This window comes from Oncorhynchus kisutch, linkage group LG6 (assembly GCF_002021735.2).
Source record: "Oncorhynchus kisutch isolate 150728-3 linkage group LG6, Okis_V2, whole genome shotgun sequence".
NCBI classification, from domain to species: domain Eukaryota; kingdom Metazoa; phylum Chordata; class Actinopteri; order Salmoniformes; family Salmonidae; genus Oncorhynchus; species Oncorhynchus kisutch.
In genome coordinates this window covers 70192666-70210320 of record NC_034179.2, presented here as the reverse complement: position 1 = coordinate 70210320, position 17655 = coordinate 70192666, and the positions used below count along the sequence as shown (strand labels likewise).

Genomic DNA, 17655 nt, shown 5'->3' with positions numbered 1-17655 from the left:
TTTCAGAGTCTGTAGATAGGCCTCTTTAGTGTCCTATGTTTTCATAACTGTGACCTTAATTGCCTACCGTCTGTAAGCCTTTAATGTCTTAACGACCGTTCCACGGTGCATGTTCATTAATTGTTTATGGTTCATTGAACAAGCATGGGAAACCGTGTTTAAATCCATTATAATGAAGATCTGTGAGGTTATTTGGATTTTTACGAATTATCTTTGAAAGACAGGGACCCGAAAAAGGGCTGTTTCTTTTTTTGCTGAGTTTATATGTGGTAGAGAAAACGGCACTCTGTTTGAATGCCTACTCTCTCTGTCCTCCTTCCTCCACCCCCTCTCTGTGATCATTATGCCCAGCCATTATTGCTTCTAATCAATTTAATCTGGGAAGTAGCGCTGATGTGGAGAGAGAGAGAGAGAGAGAGAGAAAACAAGATGTCCCCGCTAACTCCTCTCTGCATGCAGAGGTGCCTGCCTGATGAGCCCCCAGGGCTCACCACAACACAGACCGCACCAATGATCGACCACACAGGCATCTGTGACATACGTTCTGGTGCACAGATCTGTGGCTGTGTGCACAAGTGACAGCATGAATGTGTGTGGACGTGCATACATGTTGCTTTTCATAACATACACATCATGTATATTCCCCTAGAACTGCTTATTCATATCCTGCGATCATGTTTAAGAGAACCTCGGAGTTCATATCACCAGTTTTAATGGGCTTTTCCAGCCCTGGCACCAGAGGGACAGCAGCAGTAGACTGGCGTAAGCTAGCGTGGGTATAGGGCAGGAGGACTGATGGAGGGAGGAGGAGGTAGGAGGCACAGGCTGCATGGACATGGCCATATTTATTTATTGATATTCCTTCCTCCCCTCCCCCTCTCTGTCCCTTGGTGAGATTCTCCGCCTCCTCTGGCTGTGTTGGTATGGTTAGCAGCCTCTCACCATGGATCCCAGTACCTTGGAAATGCAGGGGATAAAGAGATCCCTGTCTTTTCATAGTCAATGCAGCCGTTCTGGACAGAGAGAATCCCATTCTCTGCGGTGTCCTGGGATGAAATCCGGCTTTGGCTGATCCCTCCCTCGCTGCACACCACTCGTAATAAATAAATGAAGCTCGGCTCGGAGCCTCTCTTTTTGATTTCTGTTACTCTCTCGTGGTTCTGCCCTTTTCTCCATTCTGTTTATTTCTCTCGTTAGTCCTGTTTTGTCACTCCTCTTTTGCTCTATTTTACTACTCTTATCTCTCCCCCTGTTTCTCTCCCCGCCTGGGGCGGCAGGTAGCCCAGTGCTTAAAGTGTTGGGCCAGTAACCGAAAGGTAGCTGGATCGAATCCCCAAGCTAACAAGGTAAAAATCTGTCAGTCTGCCCCTGAGCAAGGCAGTTAACCCACTGTTCCCTGGGCGCCAAAGACGTGGAGGTTATGGCAGCCCCCCCACACCTCTCTGATTCAGAGGGGTTGGGTTAAATGCGGAAGACACATTTCAGTTGAATGCTTTAAACTGCATTCAAAACCCCATTTCCCTATGTGTATATGGAGCATAGGTGTGTGTGTGTAGGTGCATGCAGAGAGAGGATAGCGGGAACATCTTCTCGTGTGTCTCTCTCTGAGCACGTCCCAGCACTGACATGCCCGTCTCTCTCTCACTCTCTCTCTCTCTCCACACGAGAAGCAAAGCGTGAGACTCAGCCGTGATAGAGTAGAGTATGCCCTAGGGGTGCATTACTTGAAGTGACAGTTAAAAATGACAAGTGTGCCACCGGAGGGGAACAGGACAATTGGATAATGAAATGGTCTGAGAGGCTGTGTGCCACAAGGTTCCTCAAGCTGAGGGATGGGCCCGGAGAAAAATGTAAACACTCTTAAAGTCAGAGCTATGGATGCAAGGACTGACCATCCAATATGTATATAAAAAATAGATGTTTAAGCATGTTTTGAGGCTATGCAGAGTTTGTTTACATGTATAATGTTTACAAACATTGGTAAAACAAGCTTATATTTTGGGTTCTGATTGGACTTGACAATTGAACTAAGCTCATTCATATGTTATATTCTTCAAGAATGAACGGGTACATATATAAATATTTATAAATTCCTAAATCCAAAAATGGATGTAGCATCTGCAGATCTCCCCTTTTAAGAACTGAGTCTGACACCTTTACTTGTGGTTTTATTGTGAATATATAGGAGATAAATGAATGGGTTGAGGTTCAGGATATGATATCTCACTGATTCATTTCACTGACAGCTTGTGGAAACACGGTACAAAAATATTAAACCATCAAGTAAATGGGAACAGAACAGCTTAATATAACAACAGTGATTATTATCACTTTGAAAGAACGGGCAGTAGAGTAAGCCAGGCGAGAGAGAGATGGGCAGATGAGTGGATGGATGAGAGGAGAGGAGAGCGTGTCAGAAGGCTGGGCACAGAGAGAGAGATGGGCAGATGAGTGGATGGATGGATGAGAGGAGAGCGTGTCAGAAGGATGGGCACAGAGAGAGATGGGCAAATGAGTGGATGGATGAGAGGAGAGGAGAGCGTGTCAGAAGGCTGGGCACAGAGAGAGAGATGGGCAGATGAGTGGATGGATGAGAGGAGAGGAGAGCGTGTCAGAAGGATGGGCACAGAGAGAGAGATGGGCAGATGACTGGATGGATGGATGAGAGGAGAGCGTGTCAGAAGGCTGGGCACAGAGAGAGAGATGGGCAGATGAGTGGATGGATGGATGAGAGGAGAGCGTGTCAGAAGGCTGGGCACAGAGAGAGAGATGGGCAGATGAGTGGATGGATGGATGAGAGGAGAGCGTGTCAGAAGGCTGGGCACAGAGAGAGAGATGGGCAGATGAGTGGATGGATGGATGAGAGGAGAGCGTGTCAGAAGGCTGGGCACAGAGAGAGAGATGGGCAGATGAGTGGATGGATGGATGAGAGGAGAGCGTGTCAGAAGGCTGGGCACAGAGAGAGAGATGGGCAGATTGGTGGATGGATGGATGAGAGGAGAGCGTGTCAGAAGGCTGGGCACAGAGAGAGAGATGGGCAGATGACTGGATGGATGGATGGATGAGAGGAGAGTGTGTCAGAAGGCTGGGCACAGAGAGAGAGATGGGCAGATGACTGGATGGATGGATGAGAGGAGAGGAGAGCGTGTCAGAAGGCTGGGCACAGAGAGAGAGATGGGCAGATGAGTGGATGGATGGATGGATGAGAGGAGAGTGTGTCAGAAGGCTGGGCACAGAGAGAGAGATGGGCAGATGACTGGATGGATGGATGAGAGGAGAGGAGAGCGTGTCAGAAGGCTGGGCACAGAGAGAGAGATGGGCAGATGAGTGGATGGATGGATGGATGGATGAGAGGAGAGCGTGTCAGAAGGCTGGGCACAGAGAGAGAGATGGGCAGATGAGTGGATGGATGGATGGATGGATGGATGAGAGGAGAGCGTGTCAGAAGGCTGGGCACAGAGAGAGAGATGGGCAGATGAGTGGATGGATGGATGGATGAGAGGAGAGCGTGTCAGAAGGCTGGGCACAGAGAGAGAGATGGGCAGATGAGTGGATGGATGGATGGATGAGAGGAGAGCGTGTCAGAAGGCTGGGCACAGAGAGAGAAAGAGAGAAATGACCTCTGGCTAGAAACGTATTGTTGTTCACCGTAATTATTGTTGTTGTTCGTATCACGCCCAGGTGCTATTTATAACCCCTGGATGCCCCAGTTACACTACTGCTCAGAAGCAGCTCACTAATAATATCTTTCCCTCTCTTGTTTTGTTCTCCATGGCCTCTCAGGCTAGGTTGATTCTCAGCCACTGAACTGTGGTGGTGTGTGTGGTTTTATGGGCGTGTGCCTGTCAAGGGAGGGCTCTGCAGGAGGAATGGAGAAATGGGTGTGCCAATGTGTGCCATGGGGAACCGGAATGGTGATGGCATACTTTGTTCAGGGGACTTTTTAAGTGGAGCACACAACATGAAGGGTAGGGACATGTCTTTGTAGTGGGAAGTTGCTCTGTATTTAGACTTTATCTTCAAACTCTGAAAAAGTGTCCAGGGAAGCAGCTGTACTCAGCATTACAGTAGCTGTGTACTGTAGAAGTCAGTGTCATTCCAGTGGTAGATGATCTGGACAGTGGACAGATTTACAGCAGTACAGTACAGACCATGGTACCATCCAGGGTGGTGATGGTGCAGTACACCCTACAGGCCATGGGGCTGTCCGGGGTGGTGATGGTACAGTACACCCTACAGGCCATGGGACCGTCCGGGGTGGTGATGGTACAGTACACCCTACAGGCCATGGGGCCATCTGGGGTGGTGATGGTACAGTACACCCTACAGGCCATGGGGCCATCTGGGGTGGTGATGGTACAGTACACCCTACAGGCCATGGGGCCATCTGGGGTGGTGATGGTACAGTACACCCTACAGGCCAATGGACCGTCCGGGGTGGTGATGGTACAGTACACCCTACAGGCCATGGGGCCATCTGGGGTGGTGATGGTACAGTACACCCTACAGGCCATGGGACCGTCCGGAGTGGTGTGTTACAGTACACCCTACAGGCCATGGGACCGTCCGGGGTGGTGATGGTATAGTACACCCTACAGGCCATGGGGCCATCTGGGGTGGTGATGGTACAGTACACCCTACAGGCCATGGGACCATCCGGGGTGGTGATGGTACAGTACACCCTACAGACCATGGGACCGTCCGGGGTGGTGATGGTACAGTACACCCTACAGGCCATGGCGCCATCTGGGGTGGTGATGGTACAGTACACCCTACAGGCCATGGGGCCATCTGGGGTGGTGATGGTACAGTACACCCTACAGGCCATGGGACCGTCCGGGGTGGTGATGGTACAGTACACCCTACAGGCCATGGGACCGTCCAGGGTGGTGGTGGTACAGTACACCCTACAGGCCATGGGACCGTCCGGGGTGGTGTGTTACAGAAAGCCCTACAGGCCATGGGACCGTCCGGGGTGGTGTGTTACAGAAAGCCCTACAGGCCATGGGACCGTCCGGGGTGGTGTGTTACAGAAAGCCCTACAGGCCATGGGACCGTCCGGGGTGGTGTGTTACAGAAAGCCCTACAGGCCATGGGACTGTCCGGGGTGGTGTGTTACAGAAAGCCCTACAGGCCATGGGACCGTCCGGGGTGGTGTGTTACAGAAAGCCCTACAGGCCATGGGACCGTCCGGGGTGGTGTGTTACAGAAAGCCCTGCAGCTGAAGATGAATAACATTGTTTTATTGTCCAAATGCACACAAGGTCCAATGGAAATTCAACTTCCGCTTTATCCTAAACCCTCTGACCTTGGCTGCCTGTACCCTATGAACAGTCCATTCACCTCTTGTGTTTGTGTTTGTCCAGGACTGGACTTCCATGTGGACCTTCACAGGATCGGGGCGAAGGAGGGCCTGAAGGGCCGGAAGCTACAGAAGGCCATGGAGAGCTACGCCTGGAACATCACCGTCCTCAAGGTATGAGTACAGTACATCCATCCATCCTAAAACACAGGAAGCTACAGAAAGCCATGGAGAGCTACGCCTGGAACATCACCGTCCTCAAGGTATGAGTACAGTACATCCATCCATCCTAAAACACAGGAACCTACAGAAAGCCATGGAGAGCTACGCCTGGAACATCACCGTCCTCAAGGTATGAGTACAGTACATCCATCCATCCTAAAACACAGGAACCTACAGAAAGCCATGGAGAGCTACGCCTGGAACATCACCGTCCTCAAGGTATGAGTACAGTACATCCATCCATCCTAAAACACAGGAAGCTACAGAAAGCCATGGAGAGCTACGCCTGGAACATCACCGTCCTCAAGGTATGAGTACAGTACATCCATCCATCCTAAAACACAGGAAACTCTTTGACAAGATACTGTACTATTAAAGACTAATGGATAGTGTACTGTATAGTGTACATCCACACACTTTGTCAACATAACACTAGCAATGTATGGCTAGTGCATCATTCGTTAGAAAAACTGCCTCGGTCTGCATAAGTTCACAAGGTTATTGATTTGCAACAACTTTCAGTAATTTACAGTGATGTTGCTGCTGTACTCTCCCAGGAGATTACATCAATTTGGCTAATTGGCACCTCCCTTCTTTGTAATCCTTAAATCTCTTAATTAAATGGTGCAGCTCTGGCCTACAGCTGTATCTGTGGGCTCAGCAGTAATTAACATGATAACACATCCCACATGAAAAAAATACTATAGTATACTATTTACATTTTACATTTTAGGGGGGGTCTTAGGAGACGAGGAGGATTATTTAAGATACTGTTTGAAGAGGTAAGGTTTCAGATGTTTTCAGAAGATAGGCAGGGACTCTGCTGTCCTAGCTTCAGTGGAAAGCTGGTTCCACCATTGCAGTGCCAGGACAGAGAAGAGCTTTGATTGGGCTGAGCGGGAGCTGCCCTCCTAGGGGTGGGAGGGACAAGAGACCAAAAGTGGCAGAACGGAGGACTTGGGTTGGGGTGTAGGGTTTGAGCATAGCCTGAAGTTAGGGAGTTGCAGTTCCTCTTGCTGTTCCTTAGGTAAGCACCATGGTCTTGCAGTGGAAGTGAGCTTCAACTGGAAGCGAGTGGAGTGTGCGGAGAAGCGGGGTGACATGAGAGAACTTGGGAAGGTTGAAAACAAGGTGGGCTGCAGTGTTCTGGATAAGTTGCAGGGGTTTGATAGTACAACCGGGGAGCTCAACCGACAGCGAGTTGCAGTAGTCTAGATGGGAGAGGACAAGTGCCTGGATTAGGAACTGCGCCGCTTCCTGTGTGAGGTAGGGTCGTACTCTACGGATGTTGTAGAGAATGAACCTGCAGGAGTGAGTCACTGCTTTGATGTTTGCAGAGAACAACAGGTTGTTGTCCAGGGTCACGCTAAGGTTCTTTGCACACTGGGAGGGCGACACTGTGGAGTTGTCAACCGTGATGGAGAGGTCTTTGAGCGGGCAGGCCTTCCCCGGGAGGAAGAGCAGCTCCGTCTTGTTGAGGTTGAGCCTGAGGTGGTGGGCCCACATCCAAGTTGAGATATCCGCCAAGCACGCAGAGATGTGTGTCGCCACCTGGGTGTCAGTAGGGGGGATGGAGAAAAGTAGTTGAGTGTCATCCGCATAGCAATGATAGGAGAGACCATGTGAGGATATGACGGAGCTGAGCGATTTGGTATATAGAGAGAAGAGGAGAGGGCCTAGAACTGAGCCCTAAGGGACACCAGTAGTGAGAATACGTTGGGCAGACACAGATCCTCTCCATGTCACCTGGTAGGAGCGGCCTGCAAGGTAGGATTCAATCCAAGAGTGGGCAGAGCCTGAGACGCCCATCCCTGAGAGGGTGGAGAGGAGGATCTGATAATTCACAGTGTCGAATGCAGCGGATAGATGTAGGAGGATGAGAACAGAGAGAGTCAGCTTTGGAAGTGCGAAAGGTCTCCATGACACAATGAAGAGCGGTCTCGGTTGAATGACCCATCTTGAAGCCTGACTGGTTAGGGTCAAGAAGGTCGTTCTGAGAGAGATAACGAGAAAGTTGATCAGAGACAACACGCTCAAGTGTTTTGGAAAGAAAAGAAAGAAGGGATGCAGGTCTATAGGATTTGATGCCAGATGAGTTGAGTGTTGGTTTCTTGAGGAGGCTAGCGACTCGGGCCATTTTGAAGTCAGAGGGGACACAGCCAGTGGTCAGGGATGAGTTGATGAGGAATGGGAGATTGTCTCCAGAGATGGTCTGGCGAAGGGAGGAGGGGATGGGGTCGAGTATTCACTGTAGTATACTGTAGTATATACAGTTAACTATAGTATAAATACTGTAGTAAAAGAAACCTGTAGTATATCCTATCTTAATTAATGTAGTGTTTTTGCGGATTTTACTGTAGTATTTACCATAGTGTTTCTGTTTTGTTATCTTTGACATAGATGTGGGGCTTTCTCCTTCAGAAAACCTACTGGATAAATACTAAAAGAGCACATTTTTTAGAACCTGTAGGTAGGTAGGACTGGGGTCTGAACAGATAGTTCAAAGCCTCTGCTCTATTATATAACCTGTAGAGAACACAATATATGGTCAATACTTGGCATGTAGGATTCTCACTTATGGATGGTGTAAATTGCGATATAGGAGAAGGGAATGGGTAGGGTATATGTAAATGAAATAATGTAGTATTTACCTCAGTTAAAAAAAGTGTAGTGTTTTTGCTGACTGTACTGTTTTTGCAGACATTACTGTAGTATTTACTACAGTGCTTTTTTTGCATATATAATACTGTAGTATTTACTACAGTATTCTACAGTATACTACAACATGCTATAGTAAGTACTACACATGATCGAGGGATACTACAGTGTGTAGTATAGTATTCTACAGTATACTATGTTTTACTATAGAATTCTATAGTAACTACTGAAATATTCTGTACTAAACTAGTATTTTTTCATGTGGGATGATACCATCGCACACCATTGGTTAGCCAAAATGCACAGTAGGCTCCACCCCTCTCCACCATCACCCCCTCTCCCGGGAGTTTTGGACCCAGCAGTGCCCTTAGGTGGTCCATTGGTGTCACGCTCTCCCCCATTCTCTCTCCCCTCTTCATCTCACTCTCCTGTCCCCTCTCTCCCCTCTATATTCTCTCTCTCTCTCTCTCTCTCACTCTCTCTCTCTCTCTCTCTCTCTCTCTCCTCTCCCCCGTTCTCTCTCCCCTCTTCATCTCACTCTCCTGTCCCCTCTTTCCCCTCTATATTCTCTCTCCCCTCTATATTCTCTCTCTCTCTCTCTCCTCTCTCTCTCTCTCTCCCCTCTCCCCCTTCCCTCTCCCCTCTTCATCTCACTCTTCTGTCCCCTCTCTCCCCTCTATATTCTCTCACTCTCTCTCTCTCTCTCTCTCTCTCTCTCTCTCTCTCTCTCCTCTCTCTCTCTCTCCTCTCTCTCTCTCTCTCCCCTCTCCCCCTTCTCTCTCCCCCTTCTCTCTCCCCTCTTCATCTCACTCTCCTGTCCCCTCTCTCCCCTCTCCCCCGTTCTCTATCCCCTCTTCATCTCACTCTCCTGTCCCCTCTCTCCCCTCTATATTCTCTCTCTCTCTCTCTCCTCTCTCTCCTCTCTCCCATCTCTCCCTTCTCTGTCCTCTCTGTCCTGTCTCCTCACCTCTCCTCACCTCCTCTGACACAGGCCCACGATCATATAAAGCGGGGCCCAATGCCCTCGTTTCACAGCCTCAATTAATCATTACCTGTGGTAATAGCAGCACTGATAAAGCACTAAGCCTCGCCACCGTCTCGCCAAGACACAAATAAGGACATAGAGGGAATGTGTGATGTGTGTTTTCGATCTCATCTGGATGTAATTATTCAGGATTGAGTGAAGTGTTTAGCCTGGTTTGGGGCTCTGCCGGGCTGGCAGCCAGAGAGAGAGGGAGGATGTGACCAGGGATAAATTAATTCCCCAGGACCTTTTTATCAGGGAGAACTCTGGGCTGCATCAAACAGGACCAGAAACAAAGTTAAAGAAAAAATGAAAAGGGATAGAAGCGAGAATGGAAATAGAACGCTCAAAGGTAGTGCCAGCCACTAGACAAGGTTAATAGTAGTTCTAGATGCACCTTCAAAAAGTCTGTTGCTCAACCTATTTTATTTGGACTCGTTGTTCTTCGGCAGCATATGTGGCTGGCAGTCTTATCTTAGTTAAGCTTTAATTCACTCTATAGAACTGAAGGACTTAAGCACTTAAGAAGCCTAACGTGGACACCCAAAACCTAATGCCTTGCCCCCTCCATCCCTCCACGCATCATCCTTCTCTCTCCTTCCTCCTTCCTCGTGTCTGTACGGTGAGTTATGGGTACAGGCTGCATGTCCGTATCTGCATAGCACAGCAAACACGGGCACATTAACAGCTAATCTCCCTCTCTTTATGGTGGTGAACATTTGGTATGAGGCAGTGTGGTCTGTGTGTCCAGGCAGGCAGTCACCTCTCAATTCAGCCCAACTCACTGGTTCCAATTCAGCCCAACTCACTGGTTCCAATTCAGCCCAACTCACTGGTTCCAATTCAGCCCAACTCACTGGTTCCAATTCAGCCCAACTCACTGGTTCCCCATTCATTTTATAGAAATGTAAGAAGCTGCAAAGACACTATGGGATTGTAGAGACCACTACCTACCCCCCAGCAACACCAACTAGTCTGATTCTCTAGATACAGTATTGTTCTTGACGCATAGTAACTTAGAAGTCAATAATTAAAGGACTGTCCACGTTGAAGCTCCTCCTGTCACCGGTCTCTTCTCTTTGCTTAGGGCTCTCTCCACAGCGAACCTATAGTTTCACTAAGTCCTCTGACCCATATGTTCAGATCTGGAGGCAAATTGGAGGTTGCGATAAACCTTCCCAAAAATAAACAATTATAGTATCAGGTTAATGGCCTGTGTTAAGGACGAGGAAGGAACAACTGTGATTGGTTCGGAGTTCTACAGTTGGAGATGTGTGATTGGTGGTTCTGTGTGCTGTGGAGCCTCAGCCTTGGCTAACCCCCAGTGAAATGCTGTGCAGGCCAGGCCAGCTGCGGGGGTGAGTGGACCCGTAGCCATGGTTGAGCTCAGCCCATTGTGATTTGGTTCCGGTACCACCAGCCAAGTCCCTTACTGGAACAGCAGCACCAGCTTTGTGACTCACACAGGAACATTACATCATTTCTCAAACATCTGATTTATTCATGCTGTTGGAGTGGATTGTGTTCTGAGGCCCTTCATGTAGAAGACTTGTCGCTAAGCATTACCCTCATGTGAGAGGGGAACAAGAGGCATTTTGTCCAGGGTTGTACCCTCAACCCCCCCTGAACTACATGCCACTCTAACCTGTCTGCCCAGTGGCAATGGGAATAGACTGTAGTACAGACCGACAGACAAACAGACAGACACCCCCAGTACAGACAGGACATGTTCCCTGGTCCCCGCCTCAAACAGCATCGCCCCACAGGGACGCCTCTCAGGATCCCTTAGCCCGCTAACTGCTGACGACGGCAGGGTGGAATATGTGAGTATGGTGATGAGACTCAGAGAGCTTCAGAGACAACCAGAGTCAGAGAATAGGGGACGGTTGCTGTTGAGGTGGGCTGTGAAGGGATGTTTTGGGTGGGATGGTGGTGGAGGACATGGAGAAAGAGACATACTGGGATAGTGATAGTGGTAAGGATGTAGAGAGAAGACAAGGAAGAGAAGAGGGGAGAAGAGAAGAGGGGAGTGTTAAGTGTTTAGAGTGAGTTTTTTTAGGGACACAGGTTTTGAAGGGGCTGGTTTTGTTTTGTTGTTGAGGATGAAGCCCCAGGAACCCCTTTCTACGTCTTTCCAGTCTGAATGTCTACGGAGATGAATCCAGGCCCACAACATTACAGAATAGAGCCAGCAGGGCTGCAGTAGCCCATTCTTTCACTCAGAAACCAAGGCAGCCACGGAAACTGCCCTGATTGACTTTACAACGCCATAAAGCGGGATGCCTGCCCTGACCACTTCCTCCCCATCTGGCCCAGTTTAATCTCTGGCGTGTTCCTAAATGAAGACGACGATGATGATGGTGTGGGATCACTTATCGACAGATTACTTTAGAAGGGGCTCTGAGGAACCGCAGAGAATTCATCCAACCACACTGCAGAATGGATGTAGGCTGCCATCTGCTGTCTAAAATAATGTAGTGCATTAAATTGTATTTGTCACATGTTTTGTAAACAACAGGTGTAGACTAACAGTGAAATGCTTACTTATGGATCCTTTTTCAAAAATTAGTTAACGATTAAAAAAAAAACAGAAATAGTGACACGAGGAATAAATACACAGTTAATAACGCATAACGATGACTAGTAAAAATAACAAGGCTATATACAGGGAGTACCAATACTGAGTCGATGTGCAGGGGTACGAGGTAATTGAGGTAGCTATATACATATATGTAGGGTTAAAGTGACTAGGCAGCAGTAGTAGCAGCAGTGGGTATCCATTTGATTGGCTATTTAGCAGTCTTGTTTAGCAGTCTTGTTTAGCAGTCTTATTGGTTGTTGGTTGTTGGTTCTAGACTTGGTGCACTGGTACCGCTTGCCTTGCGGTAGCAGAGAGAACTATCTATGGCTTGGGTGGCTGGAGTCTGCAAAATGTTTGGGCCTTCCTCTGACAACGTCTGATATAGAGGGCATTACTAAAACACATGAGTGACAGCATTCTCTCTCTCTTTCTCATTTGTCTCTCTCTTTCTTGTCTCTCTCTGTCAGGGTCAGGCGGACCTCCTGAAGCACGCTAAGAGTGAGGCTTTGGACACTCTGCGTCAGATCCACTGTGCCACCCAGTCCTGTGGCCTGAGCAAGAACGGAGCTACCTCCCCTCAGCTCCAACACTATCCACTGCAAGCGCAGTCCCAGACCCAACCCCAACCCCAGGCCCAGCCTCTGTCCCAACACCTGGCTGAACCCCAGCCCGAGGCCCAACCACAGCTCCAGGCCCAACCACAGCTCCAGGCCCAGCTCCATACTCAACACCATCCCCTGACTCAGCGCCCGTCTCTGCCTCCCCTCCCACCACAGCCCCCGCAGTATAGGGCAGCAGGCTCTCACGATGCCATCTCTGAGAACGAGACGGCCAGTGATGGTTCCTGCTGACCAGTTGCCTGTACCCGCAGTGGAGTCCACCCAAAGAGAGACAGGGAGAGGAGAATAGAAAGAGAGAGGGGGCTTGAGAAGCAGAGAGGAGAAGAGCAAAGAACATGGATGGTTCCTTTAACACCCCCGAAGATGGTCAGGCAGAGTGAGATAGAAAGGAAAAAAGAGGAGAGGGAAAAGGAGAGAATGAAGGAGAGAATGAAGGAGATGGAGAAGGAGAGAATGAAGGAGATGGAGAAGGAAAAAGAGCAGGAAAGGGAGAGGGGGAGAGATGGTGAGAGGGAAAGAGCAGAAGAGAATCAGCAAATAGAGCAAGGGACGGGGAAGAAAACTCGCCGTAAAAGACAAGAGACACAAGTTTGAAAATGTATTGTTTTAGAGGCAAAGAAGAAATGTCTCTAGCAGCTCTCTCTCCTGTCCTATTTCTCTCTCTTGGATTCGAAAGGGCGAATAACACCCATATTAGCGAGTTCAGTCAGTCTCTCAGTCAGTCAATCGTTGAGTCAGTCAGTCTGTCAGGAGAGTCTTGCTGTCTTCCTCTGGGCAGTGCCAGCACTGCTGGCCCTGCGGGTACAGGCACCTTACAATGGCATTTCATACCGCACAAGTTCGCCTTTGGATTCCCCTAGGATTCCCATAGCATGTCCAGGACCCTTTCCTTCTCTATCTTCTCCCTTATGTTTACTCCATATACCTGTAGATCTGCCCTTCCATGCGTCATCCTGAGCTTCAACCCTTTTGCCCTTCTCGCAGAGGAGGAGACCTGCCGTTTTAAATGCACAACGCAGAGCAGCTCACACGGACTCTGAGCTCTGTAGGGATCCTAGCTAGAGGACCATTAATGCACAAACGAACCTGCGAGCTGTCTGGGAGAGAGACGGTAAAGGACTGCAGTTCTACTAGAATAGAGCTCACCAGCCTGTTTTAACTGGAGCAGTCTGTTGACCCCGTCTGCGCTGAAGAGACTAAAGGACTCGATAGGTCAAAGATCACAAGAGAAACATTGACCTGGGGCAGATTCCCGCTGTCAATCAAACACACACCTAACCTAAAAGAGAAACTATGAATCTATATAGATGTGTACTGTATGTATGTACAAGTAATGAAGAGACCCTTTACATTTATCTCTGATAATTCTCCCTGAAACAAAATATCCCATTGATATGATTGTTATAATTGATGTTAGTTATATTCGTATTACAATTATTTTATATACAGTACATTGCTTCTACATATACAGTGACTTGATACCTGTTGCTCTGTGCTGCAGATCAAGACAGGTGGTGTCGAATGTTGGGTGTAGGGGTTAGAGGTCAGGGTGGGTTTGGGTTGGGGGTCATCATTCCAAAAAATTGGGTCAAACAATAACCTGACTTGTGTTTCACTGCAAAGTGGTGTGGTTCTGTATGAGCTCCTTAAAACGGCCCATTAAAACTGGATTCATTGTTTGTCCTGCCTCCTATTCTTCAATTCTTCCACTTTGTCATTATCTTTATGCTGGCAGCCTACCTGACATGAATATGTAGGCTTCCTTCTGCAGGACAAGAATGGGGAATATGCTGTATGAAGCAATTCTGAGGCAACTCCAGAAGGTGGCGACAAATAGTAGGTAAAAGGTTACGAGAGACCGTGTCTGTGAGGGAAATGGGCATGAGGGATTCACCCTTCTGCTAAAGTCAGGTACTATACCTCATCTCTGTACCCCACACATACAGTGCCTTGCACAAGTATTCAGCGTTTTTCCTGTTTTGTTGCATTTACATCCTGTAATTTAAATGGATATTTATTTGGATTTCATGTAATGGACGTACACAAAATATTCCAAATTGGTGAAGTGAAATGAAAAGTGGTGGGCGCATATGTATTCACCCCCTCTGCTATGAAGTCCCTAAATAAGATCTGGTGCAACCAATTGCCTTCAGAAGTCACATATTTAGTTAAATAAAGTCCAGCTGTGTACAATCTAAGTGTCACACGATCTCAGTATATATACAGTTGAAGTCAGAAGTTTACATACACTTAGGTTGGAGTCATTAATACTCGTTTTTCAACCACTCCACACATTTCTTGTTAACAAACTATAGTTTTGGCAAGTCGGTTAGGACATCTACTTTGTGCATGACACAAGTCATTTTTCCAACAATTGTTTACAGACAGATTATTTCACTTATAATTCACTGTATCACAATTCCAGTGGGTCAGAAGTTTACATACACTAAGTTGACTGTGCATTTAAACAGCTTGGAAAATTCCAGAAAATGATGTCATGGCTTAGAAACTTTTGATAGGCTAATTGACATCATTTGAGTCAAGTGGAGGTGTACCTGTGGATGTATTTCAAGGCCTAGCTTCAAACTCAGTGCCTCTTTGCTTGACATCATGGGAAAATGAAAAGAAATCAGCCAAGACCTCAGAAAAAGAATTGTAGACCTTCACAAGTCTGGTTCATCCTTGGGAGCAATTTCCAAACACCTGAAGGTACCACGTTCATCTGTACAAACAATAGTACGCAAGTATAAACACCATGGGACCATGCAACCATCATACTGCTCAGGAAGGAGACGCGTTCTGTCTCCTAGAGATGAATGTACTTTGGTGCGAAAAGTGCAAATCAATCCCAGAACAACAGCAAATCAAATTTATTTGTCACATACACATGGTTAGCAGATGTTAATGTGAGTGTAGCGAAATGCTTGTGCTTCTAGTTCCGACAATGCCTTAATAACCAACGAGTAATCTAACCTAACAATTCCACAACTACTATATTATACACACAAGTGTAAGGGGATAAAGAATATGTACATAAAGATATATGAATGAGTGATGGTACAGAACAGCATAGGCAAGATGCAGTAGATGGTATTGAGTACAGTATATTCATATACATATGAGATGAGTAATGTAGGGTATGTAAACGAAATGGCATAGTTTAAAGTGGCTAATGATACATGTATTACATAAAGATGCAGTAGATGATAGAGTACAGTATATACATATACATATGAGATGAATAATGTAGGGGATGTAAACATTATATTAAGTAGCATTGTTTAAAGTGGCTAGTGATATATTTAACATCAATTCCCATTATTAAAGTTGAGTCAGTGTGTTGGCAGCAGCCACTCAATGTTAGTGGTGGCTGTTTAACAGTCTGATGGCCTTGCGATAGAAGCTGTTTTTCAGTCTCTCGGTCCCAGCTTTGATGCACCTGTACTGACCTCGCCTTCTGGATGATAGCGGGGTGAACAGGCGGTGGCTCGGGAGGTTGTTGTCCTTGATGAGCAAAGGACCTTGTGAAGATGCTGCTCTATATCCACAGTAAAACGAGTTCTACATCGACGTAACCTGAAAAGCCGCTCAGCAAGGAAGAAGCCACTGCTCCAAAACCGCCTTAAAAAAGACAGACTACGGTTTGCAACTGCACATGGCGACAAAGATCGTACTTTTTGGAGAAATGTCTTCTGGTCTGATGAAACAGAAATATAACTGTTTGGCCATAATGACCAAAGGAAAAAGGGGGAGGCTTGCAAGCCGAAGAACACCATCCCAACCGTGAAGCACGGGGCTGGCAGCATCATGTTGTGGGGGTGCTTTGCTGCAGTAGGGACTGGTGCACTTCACAAAATAGATGGCATCATGAGGGGGGGAAATTATGTGGATATATTGAATGAACATCTCACGACATCAGTCAGTAAGTTAAAGCTTGGTTGCAAATGGGTCTTCCAAATAGACAATGACCCAAAGCATACTTCTAAAGTTGTGGCAAAATGGCTTCAGGACAACAAAGTCAAAGTATTGGAGTGGCCATCACAAAGCCCTGACCTCAATCCTATAGAAAATTTGTGGGCAGAACTGAAAAAGTATGTGCGAGCAAGGAGGCCTAGAAACCTGACTCAGTTACACCAGCTCTGTCAGGAGGAATGGGCCAAAATTCACCCAACTTATTGTGGGAAGCTTGTGGAAGGCTACCCGAAACGTTTGACCCAAGTTAAACAATTTAAAGGCAATGCTACCAAATAGTAATTGAGTGTATGTAAACTTCTGACCCACTGGGAATGTGATGAAAGAAATAAAAGCTGAAATAAATCATTCTCTCTACTATTATTCTGACATTTCACATTCTTAAAATAAAGTGGTGATCCTAACTGACCTAAAACAGGGAATTTTTACTAGGATTAAATGTCAGGAATTGTGAAATACTGAGTTTAAATGTATTTGGCAAAGGTGTATGTAAACTTCCGACTTCAACTGTACACCTGTCTGAAAGGCCCCAGAGTCTGCAACACCACCAAGCAATTGACACCATGAAGACCAAGGAGCTCTCCAAACAGGTGAGGGACAAAATTGTGTAGAAGTACAGATCAGGGTTGAGTTATAAAAAAGATCAGAAACTTTTAACATCCCACGGAGCACCATTAAATCCATTATTTAAAAAATGGAAAGAATATGGCACCACAACAAACCTGCCAAGAGAGGGCCGCCCACCAAATCTCACGGACCAGGCAAGGAGAGCATTAATCCGAGAGGCAACTAAGAGACCAAAGATGACCCTGAAGGAGCTGCAAAGCTCCACAGTGGAGATTGGAGTATCTGTCCATTGGACCACTTTAAGCTGTGCACTCCACAGTGCTGGGCTTTACGGAAGAGTGGCCAGAAAAAAATAACATTGCTTCACATTTCCACAAACTTCAAAGTGCTTGCTTCAGGGCCTGAGTCTCAGGCAGTTAGATTTGGATATGTCATTTTAGGTGAATTTTTTTTTTAAAATAGGTAAAATAAAAAAATAAGCAAACAAGTTTGGTGTTCGCCAAAAGGCATGTGGGAGAGTCCCTAAGCAAGTACTCTGAAGAAAGTACTCTGGTCAGATGAGACTAAAATGTAGCTTTTTGGTCATCAAGGAAAACGCTATGTCTGGCACAAACCACAGCTGTGAATGTGTGCACATGCATGTGGCCGGTGTTCTGCATCTGGCCGGTGTTCTGCATCTGGACGGTGTTCTGCATCTGGCCGGTGTTCT

General features: G+C 47.1%; 1 protein-coding gene and 1 non-coding gene across 2 annotated transcripts in view; one reads left to right on the top strand and one right to left on the bottom strand.

The window, feature by feature from the left end:
• The window catches only part of LOC109893323 (inactive phospholipase C-like protein 2), an 89147-nt gene extending 75061 nt beyond the window's left edge, over window positions 1-14086 (top strand). Inside the window, exons 5-6 of the mRNA XM_031827310.1 lie at window positions 5367-5476; window positions 12255-14086. Coding sequence (XP_031683170.1) covers window positions 5367-5476; window positions 12255-12638 — 494 coding nt within the window. The 3' untranslated portion in view covers window positions 12639-14086. The remainder of the gene's footprint in view (window positions 1-5366; window positions 5477-12254) is intronic.
• LOC116374508 (U7 small nuclear RNA) lies at window positions 7928-7980 on the bottom strand. Its single transcript, XR_004210476.1, has one exon. It is a non-coding gene; the product is annotated as a U7 small nuclear RNA (small nuclear RNA).
• Window positions 14087-17655: the final 3569 nt, after the last annotated feature.